Consider the following 18940-nt stretch of genomic DNA (forward strand, 5'->3'; position numbering starts at 1 on the left):
TTTGCATGTGAATTTTATGATTTCTATTAAGAGAACAGTTAAGTCCCAATTTAATCAGCTAGTCCTTGCTTTCTGACTTATTATTGATGACAGATTCAGTCACTGTTTTATGTCAGAGAAAGTAATAAATATAGTCCATCAACTTCCACCCCTACATTTTTATGACTCTAACATATGTCAGCATACATCAGAAATCCCACGTTTCAGTTATTTGTAAGAAAAAGATGGATCGAGATTCAATCTTTGGGTTGTTTCAGTTGAGACAGAACCACATTATGAAACTCTAGCAGGACTCAATCAGTCTCCCAAGAGCTGGGATTACCAGCATGAGTCACCTTGAATAGCTTATTTTTGTTTGTTTGTTTGTTTGTATGAAGTTTTGCTGGGCTATCTGAAGAAAAGACTCAGCCTTTGTGATTAACTAGCTCAAGGACAAGGAGAGTAGGAAGCTCAGTAACAAGAAAACAGGAACAGCGATCAATCAGGAAAATAAAGAAAGTGCCAAGCAGCACCAGAAGGGCCAGGAGATTACACACCCTAAGGATGCCAACAGCTTGGTGATTGATTTTTTTTTTTTGCCAGTACTGCTTGGCACAGCAAAGCAAGAAACCACCCCACCGAACAAGGCAGAGAATTGGCAAGTCAGGGCAACAGAAAGCCAAGGGAAGGAGGGCTGAGAGCTCTGGTACAAAGTAGTTATTGAAATGCTTCATTAACTTTGCTTATTACCATTCACTACACTGAAGCAATGACAGGCTTTGTCAAACTACAGCGTGAATCAAGTGACAGTTTTGCACATTACTCAAATTAAACCTTACAGCACAAATGAAGTCACTCTATAACTCACCTACTCTTTAAGAAAGAAAAAAGTGCTGAAATAGATGCTTAAGAAGTTCTGTCCTCAAATTATCCATGTTCTATAATTCAAAGTAAAACAAATGAGGCTTTAAAAAAAAAAACACGTCATGATGCTGCTGAGAGAGTCTTACAAAGCAAGGAAGCAAATTTAAGGAAGGAAAATGACATGGTTATCCCTTGAGAGACAGCTGGGGACTAGAACTCCTGTCTGCAAACCCTCTCCCCTTACAAATCACTACCACAAATGATGAGCCCCCATTCAAACTCTTCTAACCCCAGGAATCTGCTGCTCCACCAGGCTTTTAATTATTTCTATGTCATAAAAATCGAAATACTCCATCTATCCTAAACCCACTTCCTCAAGGGACACTGAATTTTTTTTTTTGGGGGGGGGGTCCGGTCATGGAGCCTGAACTCTGGGCCTGGGCACTGGCCTGGGCGCTGTCTCTCAGCTCTTCAGCTCAAGGCTAGCACTCTACCACATGAGCCACAGCGCCACTTCCGGCTTTTTTTCTTTTTGCTTATGTGGTGCTGAGGAATTGAACCCAGGGCCTCATACTTGCAAGGCAAGTGGCTCTACCACTGAGCCACCTTCCCAGCCCCAGGGGCACTGAATTTTATCTCTCCCACACACAGGCCCTGCAGCTACTTGGACAGGTCTCCGGTCTCATGGATTCCAAAGGTCCCCATGCGCACTTGTATCTTGTGCCTCACAAAGCATTTTTTATGTTTTTGTTTTGGGGTGTTTTATTTTGGGGTACCAGGATTTGAACTCAGGGCCTCATGGCTTGCAACGTTGAGGCTCTTTATCACTTGAGTCATGTTTCTGGCCCTGCTTCTTGCTAGTTATTTTAGAGATGAAGTCTATTGAAGTTTCTGCTTGGACTAACCTCAAACCATAATCCTTCAGATCTCAGCTTCCTAAGTAGCTAGCCATGGGCACCAAGCTCATATTTCAAATCTGGTGTTATCGCAACTGTTAACCTGATTAGCTAGTTTTCCCAGGTTACTATCTGTTGAGTTCTTACTTTATGCCAGGTAGCCTACTAGGGAACTTTAAGCAAATTGCCTTATCGAAGTGCTTGCCAAAAAGCCTGTGAAGTCTCATTGTTCCCACTTTATGCACGCAAATACTAGAGATTACAAGATTGTATGCCTTGTCCAGGGTCATCCATTAACTTGTGGAGCTCAGAATCAAATACAGCAGGGTAATTCTTTAATCGGTGTTATTCACCCCTATATTAGTTTCCTGTTGGCTGCTGTAACAAATTGTTACTACACGATTTTATTACCTAACAGCACTGGAGGTCAGAAGCCTACACAGTCTCAAGGGGCTAAAAAATCCAGTGCCCACAGGGCAATTCTTCCTGCTGTATTCCATGTGAGAACCCATTTCTTTGCTTATCCAGTTCCTGATGGTCACTTACATTTCTTGGCTCTCAGTCCCAGCACTCTATCCCCAGAACAAGTAGATTGAGTCTTTACATTGTCATCTTCTTCTCTTTCTCTCAGTTCCTCTTTCCACCGGAAGGATGTTTGTGATTACAACAAGCCTACTCCAATCATCCAAGGTGTTCTCTTCAACTAAGGTCAACTGATTAGCAACCTTAATCCCATCTACTATTCTCAGGTCTTGTAAGATTTTTACTATAGATTACAATCAAATAGTCCTCAACATCCTTGAGGCCCATTTTTCTATCTATCACAGAAATTTTGCCTGCAGAAGGCAAGGGCCTATGTACTGTCTCCTCTTTCTTCACCTGAAACATCTGTAAAGCCAGCTGGACAATTATCAATGCCCATATTATGTAAGGCTCACTAATATTACTGATCCTATAAAGTGAGGACTACAGTGCATGTGTGTCAATTTATTTTTTTTTAAAAAGGGATATAATGTGACTGTCAGAGCTTGCAGCATATACTATGAGTTCACTTAGTCACTGAAGGTCTCTTATTGCAGGTATGGGTACATAGTATATTACATTCCCAGCTTTGATCATGCATTGGTGACAATGACTTCATGTTGTTGGAGGATGATCTGTGTCTTTAAATTGACTGCAGGTTGATGGAATTTGGAAGAAAATAAAGTGGGTACAGAAGAATCGGAATTGCAAATCTTGTTATCTTGTCAGTAAGCTGTCATGGATCAAGGCAGAAAGTGTAAGCATATGTCTGTAGACCATATCTGTGGCCTTTTGTCAACAAAAATATAGATAAAATCTATTCTTGGTAAATACTGCTTGGGAGACGTGGGCCCATCCAAATCAATTTTTCAATCAATATTTTATTCATTTGTACTTAAACCAGCCAAACTGGTATTGACTTACCATCATGCAACCAAGTATAAAACATCTTTCTACAAATATTAATGAACAAATTAGGGCTGTTGTAAAGCACAGAAGCCACAGGGGTGGAAGAAATCAATGAAGCACATTATAGCTTAACCCTTCACTCAGTGATTGACTCGTTAATAAACAAAGCCTCCCATCCACAGAAAATAATAATCCATCACACTTTGCTGTACTTTTTAACTCCCTATTATTGAGGTTAGGTCCTAGAGATATCAAAGTAGAGGTAGAACAACTGTCTTGAACAAAACAAAAACAGCTAAGGGAGAGCACTCAGGCCCTGAGTTCTAGCCCTAGAATGGGTGAGGGGGGAGGGGAAAAGGGGAGTGAATGGGGAGGGATTAAACACTAGCAAGTGAGTTGAATGGGTATAACGTCAGAAAGACTTCACGAGACCAAGGAACCCAAATTCCCATTCTGCCTCAAAGACACAACATAATGTTATAGGCGAATGTAGGTCAGGATTGCCCTTCTTCAATTGAGAAAGGCTAGTAGTAATCACTTGATCAAAATCATACATGCTGTCTCAACTTTTAAAAACAAATAATGGTGCAAAGCCAAGCAAAACTGAGCATAACCATATCATCTCTAGCAGTGTCCTGCACTGCCCAGGAAACAGCCCAGGAATCTCTTGATTTAGAACATTTTGTTTTGGGTAGACAAGATGAACTCCCAGCGGTTACCTAGTTTCTTGATTTACACACACACACACACACACACACACACACACACACACACACATTCTACAGTGCTGCAGGGAACAATGGCAAAACATTACTCATTTATTTTTTGTTTGACATCTGCCAAACTGCAATCTTTTGCAAACTACCTCATCTCGTGCAGGTTTGCTCTTGATTCTTTCCTTGCCCCACCAACACTCCTCTGTCCTGTATTTATACAATACTCTCTCAATCCATTAGCAACTCCTGTATAGTGTTACCATCAAACACTATGGAAAATCTGACCACTTCTCATCATTAATCCTTGAGGCTACCATCCCCTCTTGCCTGGATGATTGTATCATCCCGGCTTGCCTGAGAAACAGAACCAACAAGATGCTTATAGAAAGATATTTATTATAAGGAATTACAGAGGCTGAGAAGTCTCAAGATCGGGGTTAAGCAAGTTGGAGACCCAGAAGAGTTTGTGGTATACTGCCATTTCTAGTCTGATAGCCTGAGAGCCAAGAGATTGATGCCATCCACGGTATGGAGTCCAGTCAGAAAGGCAGCAGGCTCAAGAAGAGCTGGTCTTTCAGTTCAGATCAAAAGCAGGAAAAACCAGTCGGAAGAAGCATTCTGTCTTTTTAGCTGCAGAGTGTACTACCAGGCCTTTCAGCTGATTAGAGGAGGCCCACCCACCTTAGGGAGAGTAAGTAATCTCTCTTAATCTGATTGAAATGTTAATCTCATCTAAAAACACCCTTACAAACACACCCAAAATAATAGATGCCCAAATAGCTGGGCAACCAATGTCACAAGTTGACACACAAAACCAGCCATCACAATCACTGAAATTATTCTTCAATTGGCTCTCTTTGCATGATTTCCTCTGGTATATTTTTTACACACCAACAATGATCTATTTTTACGTTTGAGATGTAACTCATCTACCATGCAATTCACCCATGTAAAGTATAGAATTCAATGAGGTTTCTCTCCTAATATATTTGGATATGTGCACCCATCATCACAGACAACCAGTAACACTGTAACAAGGAATTAAACTGAAATAACCCAATGGATCCTCATCATATTCTGAGGACAATGCAGTCTACCCAACAAACTCCATGCAGCCTCTCCCACCTACCTCTCCCTCTCCCTCTTCCTCTGGCAGTCGTATCCCCAGTCCTCCTGGCCAATGCCCCTCTTCTCTTCCTTCAGTCTGGAATATCCCTATCTGCCCCCATCCCTTCTCAGAGTTAATTGTGCAAAGAAATGTGTGTGAGCATCTGCTGTGAAATGCTGCTCAAACACACCCAATCCTTTTCTGTGCATTTACATTATCTTCTCCATGAACAGGTATGATATTTCTTCATTATACTTACTGGCACCTTTCAGTATGTAATTGATTTATTGATCTATGGAATGTCAACTCCATGAGGAAAGAGCTTTCTCTGACCCATTTGCTGGATCTCAAGTGGCAAGAACAGTCCCCAATACATACTGGATGTGCAACAAACATCTCTAGGAAAGGAGGGTCACTAATAAGTCTAAGACATATATCAAAAGACCAATAGCTCCTTTCAGTTTTACACTTGGCTATTTCTTGGGGGGGGGGGGTTGGGAGTACACTCGGGGCCTGGATGATATCCCTCAGCTTTTTCATTTTACCACTTTACCCACAATGCTATCAGCTTTTAGGTGGTTCACTGGAGATATGGGTCTCATAGTCTTTCCTGCAAGACTGGCTTAGAACCATAATCTTTAGATCTCAGACTCCTGAGTAGCTAGGATTACAGACCTGAGCCACCCGAACAGATGAATTCTAGTACTTAAACTCACTTGTTCTTCCTTTTCCTATTTCTACATAATAAAAAGTGCCTTAAAAGAAGTGGTCCAGTTTTATTTATGAAGCTGCTGCATATGATACAATCCCACACAAATACTGAATCAATTTTTAATCAATTATGTTTAACTTTCCAAGTCAAGTATAATGTGGCTTTAGTGATTCTAATTCATTAATGTTCAAAAAAAAAAAAAAAAAGGTTGCCCTCAAGGCTGAAACTTGGCATATAAATGTTGCTCTCAGATTTTGAAACAAGCCGTTGGGAACTCTAGGGGAAGTGTTCCTAACCTTGTGCCAGCGCTCTGATGAATAGTGATGATAGAAATACAAGAGTTTCCTGTTCTGCAACACTGAATCACCAAGGATGAGAGAAACAGCTTCCAGGCTGATGATGAGTTTTTATGTTTCCACTCTTGGTGACTCTTATCTTCAATTGGGAGTGGGAGAAATGCAGAGATAAGATGGCTTGACGAAATCTCCCAAAATTCTTTTATAAATAACTCAACCATCCTTGGCTTATTTATATGCCATCTATATAGAAGCCTTAAGATACTCAAGACATTTTCAGACATTTATATCTAATATTTGTTCACCTTGAGAGAAATCCAGTGCAGAATCCCCAATCTACTAGCCAGATTTGATATTGGATAATAGCAGACTACTTCAAAATACAGATAACTTATCCGCTGAAATTCCAAGAGATCATATTATCTAAGATCTTATTACCAAATGATCATCTAAATTAATATATAACCAAGGAAAATTCTGTTTTCAATGAGAAATGTGATCTTATTTTTAGAAAATGCTTGGTTTTCATGCTATAATTTCTGATAAAAGCATAATACATTCAAAACAGTAATTTTATAGTGCTGTATTATATCTTTATTTTTGAAAAATTTACCCCATATTTCTTGTACTAGTGTTTTTGTTTAAGTAAACAATGAGACTGACAATCTAGTAAGGTAAGGTTAGTTTGAATTTTTAGAGTTCAAGCCAAAGTTATACAATGAAATTCACCTTACCATTGGGGAATAAAGCATTTCCTCAGTTTAGTTTAATACTGAAGCTCCACATTGCAATTTTAATGAAATTTAGTGGTAGCCTCTAATATTCACTATTAATATCCAAAAATAGGGTAATAATGACAGGACCCCATCTTTGATTCAGGTCAGCTACAATAAATATAAAATTGTTTCAAGGCAATGGCTTGTGAGAAATAACATGGAAATTCATGGAAACACCAGGCCTTCTTTATTTGTTACTTATCAAATGCAAAGAATTACTAAACTTCAAGATAAAAGCACAGTTAAACTCGAGGAAGAAGCATGATTTTGGAGGCACCTCAGCACTGTCCCATCCACCCTCCATATCCTACAAGGTAGACATGCATCTATCCATCAGAAGGTGAGGAATATAGTGATCAGTCAGCCAGTAAGAATGTAGCTCTTATTGGCGAAACAATCAAGTGCACAAATGTGTATGAATCAAGAGGATTTACAGAGGATTTACAGAAGCCTTTCCCAAATTTTTTTAAATAGTTATCTCCTCAAGTTGACCTACAAAATCATAAAAAATGACAAGACAAAACAGACACATATTTATGCAGTAATTTTACACTGGCTACATGCTACCCTCTTGCCATCTCTTCGAATACAACCACCTGTTATCAATGTTTGCTTTGTTATTTGTTTATTTATTTGCGCTGATAAGGGGGTCTTGCAATCAGGGCCCAAGATGCTATCGCTTAGTTGTTTTTTGTTGTTGTTGTTGTTCCAGGAGGTCTACTACTTGAGCCTCAGTTCCACTTCTAGCTTTGATTTTTCTGGGTAATTGTAGGTTAAGTGTCTCACAAACTTTTTGCCCAGTCTGATTTTGCTCCAAGATCCTCAGATCTCAGCATTCTGAGTAGCTAGGACTACAGGCTTGACTTATCAGTGTCTGGCTCAGATAGATAGATAGATTAGATAGATAGATAGATAGATAGATAGATAGATAGATAGATAGATAGATAGATAGATAGATAGACAGACAGACAGACAGATAGATTCAAAATGTTTACCATTCAAAATATCAACTTATGAGTAAAATACATCTTGATCAACCCTTCCATCTTCAATGCTTTTCTTGTTTTTAATGTTTGTATTCTGAAAACTTAAATATATTCACCAATGTCCCTACCGCTTGATGTTGACTTTCTCTAAGACACATGCTGCATTGACCCAGCACAGAACAACCTAACCCTTTCCACTTTTTCAGCAACTGATGATCTATACTTTCCTGATGTGTGTCCTAATCACAGTCTAGTATTACTTTAGGATTTTTTTCTTCACCCATTTTCATTCACGCCTCCTACCCAGAAAAGTACTACTCTTGAATGAAAACAGTAGTTATAATTGTATTTCTTATTTCAATCTAGATAAGAAAAGGACACAGAATCAGGCTTTTTTCTCAAAAACACTCTGTCTTGAGGTCTCACACTTTGGTTTTATTTGTGGAAAGCACCCACTAATTTACCCTGAATGCCTAGAAGTAAAAATGGGATACTCATGTCATTGTGTAAGAATATTTTTTAGAGAAGCACATGGCAAGACCTAGGTACATCATCTCAATTGTGTAACAGATTGTTTGGGTCATTTTCCATAGCTGCTGAAGAGAACAACCAGATGTTCCGGCAGTGATTTCAACACAGAATGGGAAACACTGTTTTGCTGTTATATGAGAAAGAGAAGGTGGAAAAACTCAGAAGTACCTTCCGGAAAATGGTGCACAAATGGACATACAGATGTGTCTTATTTCTTGAAGCAGCCATCAAGAAGGTAAGAGGAATTAACACACACAACTGAGTAAACCAGCCTGGATCTTTGCGCATTTCCTACACTTCACAGCATTGCTGAATTCAGAGTCAACCTTCCCAGCCTCTAAGTCCACCCAATACATTTCACTCCTTGCATTAAATCCAAAAGTATAACTCAACAGCAATGACATTCAAATTAGTTCCCCTATCTAATACAAATGAGAATATGCTAGAGATTTTCTACTGAGCCCACTGATAGACATAGATATTCAAACAAATTATTCTAACCAAATTTTCTGAAATTATCATTCCTTTTCAACTGAAAATTACAAGGGAAAATTTGAAATCAACCAAATCTATTCAGTCCATGTAAATTAGAACCCAGTTTTAGCTGTTATAAATGGTGGGAAAAGAGTACACCTCCATCACCTGGTAAATAGACATCAGGGCTGCTGGTAAAGATTCACAAAACACAAGGAGACAGCACATAGAAATACCTGCTTATATCTACCCAAATGACCACAGTGCGTGATTTTCCTAAATGCAATATATTACTAGGTGTCCAAAAGAACTATAAGACTGAGGTTAATAATTTCCTTGATGTTTCTACACAGATTGTATTTCAGGCATACTAACATATCAAATATAAACATTATTCTGCTTCAATAGCTCTCTTTACTACCTGGATAAAGTTTTAGTTTTGAGTTTCAAGGTGTTCAATATACATTTGACAACAGCTAATTTCTGGATGTTAAACTTTTGGGTTAGATTTAAAAAAAAAAAAAACATGGCTTTGGAAAAAACAGAAAGAAGAGAAAAGGTAAGGAGAACCTATTTCTTCAGGAAATAAAATAAAAGTTTTTCAAATGAGAAAATCTCTTATCTCTAAAAGATACAAGAGAACCTAGTGACTACTCTCCCAGAGAAAATAAACATATAAATGTTTTCTGCAAAGCTTTCAATGTATTTCTCTATCATCTAAACAGGTCTGGAATATCATTGCTACGGGAACAGTCCCCACTGTCTTTCCTATAGGTCCATCTATAAGAATAAATCTATTGTCTTGACTTCAAAGCCAAACATACATGGTATGTCATGGCTGAGGTAAATTGGAAAATTATAATAAAATGCACTTAGAAAAGAATCATGGAAGGGAGGATTTGGGTTTCCACAGCCTTTTAGCTTATGCCTCTCCACAAAAATCATTACTGTGTTTGACTTGCCTAGGTGTATCTACCCTACATAATTAGCTTTTCACAGAACCCACTCCAACCATCATACCTCAGCTGAATGAGCCAAAGGAAATCAATGCCCTTGGCCACATGCCATTTGGCAAAGACAATTATTTTCTTAAAGAACTCATCTATGGTGACCTATGGCCTGTGTAGAAGTGGGTGTGACCTAGGTTATACAGAGTCTTTGTTTGGGAGCTCAACTAAGAGACACAAAAGGTCTCCTAGTAGAGACCAAAATAAAGTAGTAGCCAAGTAGAATTTAACAGCAATGTTTAAGATTGAACATTGGATTAATGGGAAAGTATTCTGATAAATCCCCAAGATAAAATAGTCTTCATTTGACTTGACTTGAAATCATTTTTATACTTTGTACCTCAAAAGCATTCACTGCATGTAAAACTGATGGAATCTGATTAAGGCCTTTGGACTCTACCAATATCAGTTACATAGTTTTGATACCATGCTAGAGTTACTCAAGGGGATACTTGGATGGAAACTGGGTGAACAAGGACCTCTGAACTTTTTGCAAACTTCCAGGGGACATAAAATCATTTTAAAGTTGAAAGGTCATTTTTCAAAGCAAGTATTAACTAAAATTCTCACCTACAAATATCAATTTCATAGGCTTATCTAACATAATAAAGCACACCAAACTTGATGGCTTAAAACTGAGATCACTTGTCTCACAATGTTGGAGGATAGGCACCCAAAATCGAGGCAAAGCACACTCCACAGGAAACCTGCAGGGGAAACTCCTTTGTGCCCTCCTAGCTTTTGGTGGTTCCCAGGCAATCTTCAGCATTTCCTGAGTTATAGATACATCAGTCCAGCCTCTTCTTATGGCATTCTTCCTGTGCATAAGATTTCACACAACCATCATTTTATAAGGACATATGTCCTATGAGATTAGGGACCATTCCATCCCAATATGATCTTAACTAATTACATCACTTGCAACAATGCTATTCCGCAAGGTCACATTGTGATGTTGAGGGTTAGAACTTCCTTGTATCTTTCTTTGGGGGACTGAAGATACATCTCAATCCTGCACACTCATCAAAATCCAATACAAAAATCTATTAATTTTCACAACAGAAATATTGTTCATTCATTCATTTAAAAACTCCTTGAGTGCCAGTAGTTCACACTAGTAATCCTAGCTACGCAGGAGGATGAGATCTGAGGATGGAAGCCAATCCAGGCAGGAAAGACTGAAACTCTTATCTCCAATTAAAACACCAAAAAGCTATAGTTCAAATGATAGATAGCTAGCCTTGAGCTAAAGAAGCTCAAAGACAGTACTTTGGCCCAGAGTTCAGCCCTAGGACAGACGGATAGACGGACACACACACACACACACACACACACACACTGATCTCCACACACCCCCTGATCTCCTACATATATCAACCACTGTGCTGGTGTTATATATACGAAAATCAGTAGTAGTCTGTAGACTACTAATAATAATAATCTATCTGACTCAGGTTGTTTATCCTTCTTCAGTAAGTGTCAAAATTAAGTCCCTGAAATCTTCCTTTTTAACAGTTCAAAGCTAGTCCAAGCAGCAAAGTCTGTGAGACTCTCATCTCCAATTAACCACCAGAAAACCAGAAGTGGCGCTGTGGCTCAAAGCAGTAGAGCGAGAGCAAGAAAACCTCAGGGACAGTGCCTAGACCCTGAGTTCAAGCCCCACAACTAACAAAAAAATAATAGCGATTCAGAGCTAGCCTTGGGTTGGGGGAAGGGTAAGAGGACAAACAACTCAAGGACACCACCCACCCAGGCCCTGAGTTCAAGCCCCAGGACTAGCATAAAAAAAATAAAAAAGAAAGAAATTCTTAACCATTCATCTTTATAGTCCTATTACAACTGTTCATGCATGTTTAATATTTGTTGAAACATTAATCTACTATCGTTCTCTGTAACACATTTATTTTGTGGGATTTTCTTGCTCATTTCCTAATTTCTTTGTGCAGTTGCCCTTCCCCAACTTTGAATTCCAAGTTCATAATCATCTTTGTTCCTCTAGTACACTCCTTAACCTATAAGTTATTGAAAGAGACTATTCATTGGATATCTGTCAGACACTCTATAGTATCTTATATTTTGAAAAAATCATCCAATTTAATATAGCAGATATACATATCATTTTCATTTCTAAAAATATAATCCAAACTAGATAGCATCTCTGATGCTTGAAATAGAAATAGTTGAACAAGTCTTTAAGCTTAAAAATAAAATACACTTGTGTTTGCATCTAATCAAACAATCAGAAAATTTAATAAAATCTACAGTGGCCAACAATAACAAACCACTACAATCTAAGCATTTCAGTTATGCAGGGCATTTGAAATCAAAGACTAATTTTATTTAAAACACATGTGACTGAGCCAAGAATAGACCATTTGCAATCAAAATGTTGAATATTGGCCAGGTACCAGTGGCTCTTGCCTTTAATCCTAGCTATTCAGCAGGTTGAAATCTGAGGATTAGGGTTCAAAGCCAGCCTGGAAAGAAGGAAGAGAAGCTGTGGCTTAAGTGGTAAAGTGCTAACCTTGAGTAAAAAAGTTACAGAATAGTTTCTAGGACCTAAGTTCAAGCTCCAGTACAGACAGACAGACAGACAGACAGACAGACACACACACACACACACACACACACACACACACACTATTAATTAAGCAATCAAAGAATAATGGAAGCCACTTGAAAAGACATAGTCCAATATAACTTAAACCTTTACTTTCATGAAGGTTCCTTAATAAAATCCATTCTCATATAAAGCTTATTATATTAAACTGTTTCCTCCTAGAAAACCTTCACAAATATATCCCTTAAATAGCAAATACAGCCCAACTATATTAGAAAAATGAGTGTGTATGTGTTTGTATTGTAACAGCCTTTTGCCTAAATAACTGAAACCAATGAAAACCTAAGTTCAGCTTCCTATAGACTGATAGACAATAAAGGGAAGGATGCAATTAACCTTAGAACCAACTGTTTTGATGCTGACATATATTCTCTATTATAGACTAAAAATATTTCATCTCTTCTCTCCTCTATTCTCTCCTATCATTCTCCAATAATAAATAATTTGCCAAACTTAGCCCTGTCAAGATTGGATGAGCTCTCCTTTCCTCCTGAAAGCCCAGAAATTTTGGTACAGCTGTCTATACTTATTCATGCCATTAACAGTTGTGAACACATGAATAGCCAAACAGAAGTTTCTGGGATATATTATAACCACTGTGACTATTCCGAAGATCTTATTAGTGTGCTTTTATATTCAAATTATAAACTTCAGTGTTCTGTGGAAAAAAATTAGTTCCTATCCTCAGTTCTGATTTTTAAGGAATTCTAAATTTTTTGAAAATTATCTATCATCAATAGTATTTCATTATAAATTATTTCCAAAGACTCATCTTGTATTATTATGGGCCTCTCCAGCATCTTGAATGCACAAAATAACCACACAGTAACCATGTATGTTTTCTCATACAGAGCTTATCTTCAGATATATCCAAGACAAATCCAGTTTTGAAGTCAAACACTCAAAGTCCTCACTTCTTGTTATTTTGAAATACATAACACATTACTAACTATAGTCACACTATGGCACAAATACAATACCCTGCTCCCTATGAATATATACAATAATTGTCAATTAAAAACACAGCTTTAAAAAAAGTTGAGATTTGAAGATAATGTATAGTACTTACCAAACCCGCTATTGGTGTGGACAGTCTATTGATCTTCTTAATGATGCCAGGTTTAAGCTTATTAATCAAACTGAAAGTAAACATGAAATAACATGCAATTATAAAAACATCAATATAATCTTGGTATTCTTTGAAACATTTTCAAAAATTATATGGAATAATGACTGCATCCCCCAATTCTGTGCCACAACCAAAGAAGACAAAAAAAAAAAATCAATGAACTTTGGTACACACAATGCTGAATGGTATCACTGGATCATATACACACACTTCTATACCCAAAGGTATCCTAAAAATTGGCTTTGTAATGCTGGACATCAGTGGCTCACATCTGTAATCCTAGCTTCTCAGGAGGCTGAGATCTAAGGACCACAGTTTGAAACAAGCCCAGACAAGAAAGTCCATGAGACTCTTATCTCCAATTAATTACCAAAAAGCCAGAAGTAGAGCTGTGGCTCAAGTGATAGAGCACTAGCATTGAGCAAGAAAGCTCAGAGACAGTGCGTAGGTCCTGAGTTCAAGCCCCGAAGACCAGCACAAAAAAAAAAAAAGCTTCGTACTTATTAAAGAAAGCTCCTATTTAGTTCTGTTTTAAAAGCCAATTTAAGAATTTCTTCAATATAGGTTAGTTTACTTAGGCCTCAGAATACATTTTCCTATTAAAAACCTATTTTTAATCAAACAGATCCTTCTTTTAGCTTTGAAATCACATTGTTTTGTCTCATTTAAAGTATGCAAGAAAGCCAGGCACTGCTGGCTCATAACTATAATCCTAGCTACTCAGGAGGCTGAGATCTGAGGATTGTGGTTCAAAGCTGGCCTAGGCAGGAAAGCCTATGGGACTCTTATCTCCAATCTACTAGCAAAAAACTATAAGTAGATCTGTGGCTCAAGTGTGAGGGGCCAACTTTGAGGGAAAAGCTAAGGGACAGCACTCAGGCCCTGAGCGTAAGCCCCAGTACTGGCAAAAATTAAGTGAGAAAATTAAATTAAAAAATAAAAGATACAAGGAAACTCATGCAAATAATTAACTAGCTCTTATGAATAACTAGTTCAAGTCCATGAGTGACTGCTTTGTTACCATAGCAGAATGACTAGGCAACAATTAAATGTTCCAGAACTCCTTCAAATTACCTTAAAATCCAATACTAAGCAATTTTAATACTAGAGACAATATAAAAGAGTCTATGCCTCTATACTCTAAAGCACTGAAAAGAAAACTCCGTTTTGACAGTCATACTTAAGAATGTAATTTAGGGGCTGGGAAGATGGCTCAGTGGTAGAGTGCTTGCCTCGCATGCATGAGGCCCTGGGTTCAATTCCTCAGCACCAAATAAGCAGAAAAAGCCAGAAGTGGCACTGTGGCTCAAGTGGTAGAGTGCTAGCCTTAAGCTGAAGAACTCAGGGACAGCACCCAGGCCAGAGTTCAAGCCCCACGACCAGGGGAGAAGGAAAAAAAAAAAAGAATGCAATTTTGTTTCTATATCTAGATTATTATAGATTCATTGTTTTGCTGTTTACTAATACAGTGCCAGGCTCAGTAGTAATTTAATACTCTAATAATGTTTTTCTCTTAATACTAGTTTGGATAATTAATCATTAATCACTAACAGATCTTGAAACATAATTTTCCTATTCAATAATTCATCAACAAAACAAACAATTCTGTAACAGAGCTCCCAAAGGAAAGCAAATGAAGACGAATTAAAAGAACAAAGAGAATCAAACATTCTAGTTTACTTGTTTCCTCTATATAATGTGTAACAGAAAAACATAACTGAAGCTTGTGGAATGTCACTCCTTCAACATTCCAGAGATTTCTATATACACTTGAGCTTGCTAAGAATTAAAAAAGACAAAAGTCTCGATTTAATAGCCCACAGAATGTTGTTCAACAGGATTCAGACTTACAAAACAGTGGCTTGTGAAGATATAGTCTGGCAAACAAAAGTTTTTTTTTGTTTGTTTTTTGTTTTTAAAGACTGTTTATCAGGGGCTGGGAAGGTGGCTCAGTGGTAGAGCCCTTGCCTTGCATGCACGAGGCCCTGGGTTCCATTCCACAGTACCACATAAGCAGACAAAGCCAGAAGTAATGCTGTGGCTCTAGTGGTAGAGCATTAGCCTTGAGCTGAAGAGCTCAGGGACAGCGCTCAGGCCCGGAGTTCAGGCCCACAACCGAAAAAAAAAAAAAAAAAAAGACTGTTTATCAAAGAATTTTTAGTATTAATCATAAAACCATCCTCTTAGCTTTGGGAATAGGGGTAAGGTACTGGGGATCAAACCCAGGGCCTCATGTATGCTAGGCAAGTAAACTATCTATCTCCAAATTGTACTCTCAGGCCCAATCCCTCACTGTTAAACTTCCAACAACTGTAACTCTCATCACTCACTTGTACTTTGGAAGCCATATAGGAAGAAAAGCTTTCTCCCTTTATGTTTACATTTTTAAGCTAAGGAGTCAAAAGAGAATGGAGCAGATTGTTAAGAAATGATTATTCCTGCTGGGAAGGTAGCTCAGTGGTGGAGCGCTTGCCTTGCATGCATGAGGCCCTGGGTTCCACTCCTCAGCACCACATAAGAAAAAAGACAGAAGTGGTGCTGTGGCTCAAGTGGTAGAGCACTAGCCTTGAGCTGAAGAGCTGAGGGACAGCAACCAGGCCCAGAGTTCAGGCCCCACGACTGGACCCCCCCCAAAAAAAAACACAAAAAAACAAAGAAATGATTATTCCTGACAGGCACTGGTGGCTCACGCCTGTAATCCTAGCTACTTAGGAGGCTGAGATCTGAGGATGGCAGTTCAAAGTCAGCCTGGGCAGGAAAGTCCGTAAGGTTCTTATCTCCAATTAACCACCAGAAAGTGGTGTTGTGGTTCAAGTGGTAGAGCACTAGCCTTTAGCTGATGAGCTCAGGACAGCGTTTAGGCCCAGAGTTCAAGCCCCATAACCAAAAAAAAAGAAAAAAGAGAAAGAGCTAGAGAGGAGAGAGAGAGGAAGGGAGGAAGGGAGGGAGGGAGGAAGGGAGGGAGGGAGGAAGGAAGGAAGGAAGGAAGGAAGGAAGGAAGGAAGGAAGGAAGCTGCTGGGAAGAGGTGGTTCATGGCCTGTAATCCTAGCTATTCAGGGGCTGAGTGAGGATCATGGTTCTCAAGACTCTTACCTTCAATTAATCAGCAAAAAGATGGGAAATAGATGTGTGGCTCAAGTGGTAGAGCACTAGCAAGAGCAAAAGGCCCTGCATTCAAACCCTAATACCAGCACCAAAATGAAGAAGAAGGAGGAGGAGGAGGAGGAGGAGGAGGAGGAGGAGGAAGTGAGGAGGAAAAAGACATTTCCCTATGAACTAGCTATTTCTGTAAATGTATTAAGGGTGACATTCCTGCAGTGCACAGAGGAGAAAGCCAATGACAAGCAGTAGCTAATAGGCATATAATTCAGGCAGAGTGTAAATCATGAAATTTGTTGCAGCTGTTGACAACTGGCTTGCCAATCACACTTGGAGAGTAACTTTTATTTTTAAAATGTAGGGTTTTTTTCCCCTAGTGGTCTGCACTAAGCTAATATGAGCTAGGGAAATGTCCATGGCATTCGAAAAGTCTGGCTTATCCTTTTAGCAGAAGAGTGTTGTGAATTCCTGCTGCACCTGAGTCTGCTGCACCTGTGTGAGTCACCGGTGATTTGGGTGAGGTTGTTCATTTTACCTGTTGGTATTACAGGGTTAGCAATTGCAGGAATTTTTTTTTCCATTCAGGCTTAAAGAATGGTTAATAAAATAGTTTCCTCATAATTAAGTCAGCCAGGGGAAATGCAGGATAAGATAGAAGATAAAGGATATACCAATGACAAATGGCATCTCCCCGCCTCCCCATGAGTTACCAAACCTCCCTCATTGGCAAGGTTTGTGGGGGGGGGGGCTATAACATACAGGTGGCTCAGTGGTAGAGCGCTTGCCTTGCATGCATGAGGCCCTGGGTTCGATTCCTCAGCACCACATAAGCAGAAAAGGCCAGAAGTGGCACTATGGCTCAAATGGTAGAGTGCTAGCCTTGAGCTGAAGAGCTGAGGGACAGCATCCAGGGCCAGAGTTTAAGCTCTATGACCGACAAAAAAAAAAAAAAACATAGTGCATTAGTCTCTCACCACTCGTGAACCCTCCTGTATGTGTGCAAACACGGAAATAACACAAGGAAAAAGCAGCACTCTAGATTAACACACAAACCACCCTCTAAAAAAGATGAGTCATTAGAGGAAAAGGCTGTTTTATTTTGTTACACTAGCTTTGTGGTTAATATTGAACACATAATCACATCATGAATTATGAGCATGTAATTTCATATACAATGAAAGGAAGAACTTTTAAGGCATTTCTTCTAGGGAGGAAAAAAACGGTTTTAGAAAAATCTAAATATACAAATAAAATGAATCTGGGCTCCTGCGGCTTACACCTGTAATCTTAAGTACTCAGGAGGCAGAGATCAGAGGATTATGGTTTGAAGCCAGGCTGGGCAGGAAAGTCTATGAGACTCTTATCTCAACCACCTAAAGGCAGGAAGTAGAGCTGTGGCTCAAGAGATGCTAGCCTTGATCAAAAAGACTCAGGGATGGTACCCAAGCCCTGAGTTCAAGCCTTAGAACTGGCACACAAAAACAACAACAACAAAAGATGAAATGTTTAAATGTTTAAATGTACTTGAAATAATAGCAGAGTCTCATGTCAAATCATACACAAATGCCATCTATGGAAACACTTGCTTTCACAAAAAATAACTTTGCTCAGAAAGTATTCTTCAACTTGACCTAGTCACTGGCTATAGGCAATAATCAGATAACCTAATCTTCCAGATCCCTCCACAGCAGTAACTAAAATTAGTCAAGTGCAAAGCAGAATGTTATCCCTATACCCCCAAGCCTTCCCTTAGGCCATGCTGTGAGCCTGGCTACGTACCAGAGGTTTATTCTTTTTTGTAACATTACAACCAAAACAGCAAATACCTAGTTAACTTGAGCTCTCTAATGGGACTGATGACAAGTTTCATAATCCATCTCTTCTTCAGCTCATCCCATTATGGTCAGAATGTTGTGACCTCCCCTAAAATTCACTTGTCCAAATCCTAACCTCCAGAGTAACGGTATTAGAAGGGAACCATTTGAGAGATGATGGTGTCATTTAGTACGCTTAGTTACACCTTATGTAATGGCAAGATGTCTGCCTAGGAAGAAAGTAGCCTCAGCTGGGCACAGGTGGCGCATACCTGTAATCCTATTCAGGAGGCTGAAATCTGAGGATCACAGTTCAAGGCCAGGTCTGGCAGGAAAATCCATAAGACTCTCATCTCCGGGCTGGGAAGGTGGCTCAGTAGTAGAGGGCTTGCCTTGCATGCATGAGGCCCTGGGTTTGATTCCTCAGCACCACATAGCAGAAAAAGCTGGAAGTGGTGCTGTGGCTCAAGTGGTAGAGCACTAGCCTTGAGCTGAAGAGCT

General features: G+C 39.0%; 1 protein-coding gene across 1 annotated transcript in view; it reads right to left on the reverse strand.

Annotated features, from left to right (window-relative positions):
* The window catches only part of LOC105980500 (LIM domain only protein 7-like), a 134041-nt gene that overhangs the window by 53124 nt on the left and 61977 nt on the right, over window positions 1–18940 (reverse strand). Inside the window, exon 3 of the mRNA XM_013009397.1 lies at window positions 13466–13535. Within this exon, the coding sequence (XP_012864851.1) occupies window positions 13466–13535 (70 nt within the window). The remainder of the gene's footprint in view (window positions 1–13465; window positions 13536–18940) is intronic.

Source organism: Dipodomys ordii, unplaced genomic scaffold (genome assembly GCF_000151885.1).
Source record: "Dipodomys ordii isolate 6190 unplaced genomic scaffold, Dord_2.0 Scaffold1, whole genome shotgun sequence".
In the NCBI taxonomy this organism is placed as follows: Eukaryota; Metazoa; Chordata; class Mammalia; order Rodentia; family Heteromyidae; genus Dipodomys; species Dipodomys ordii.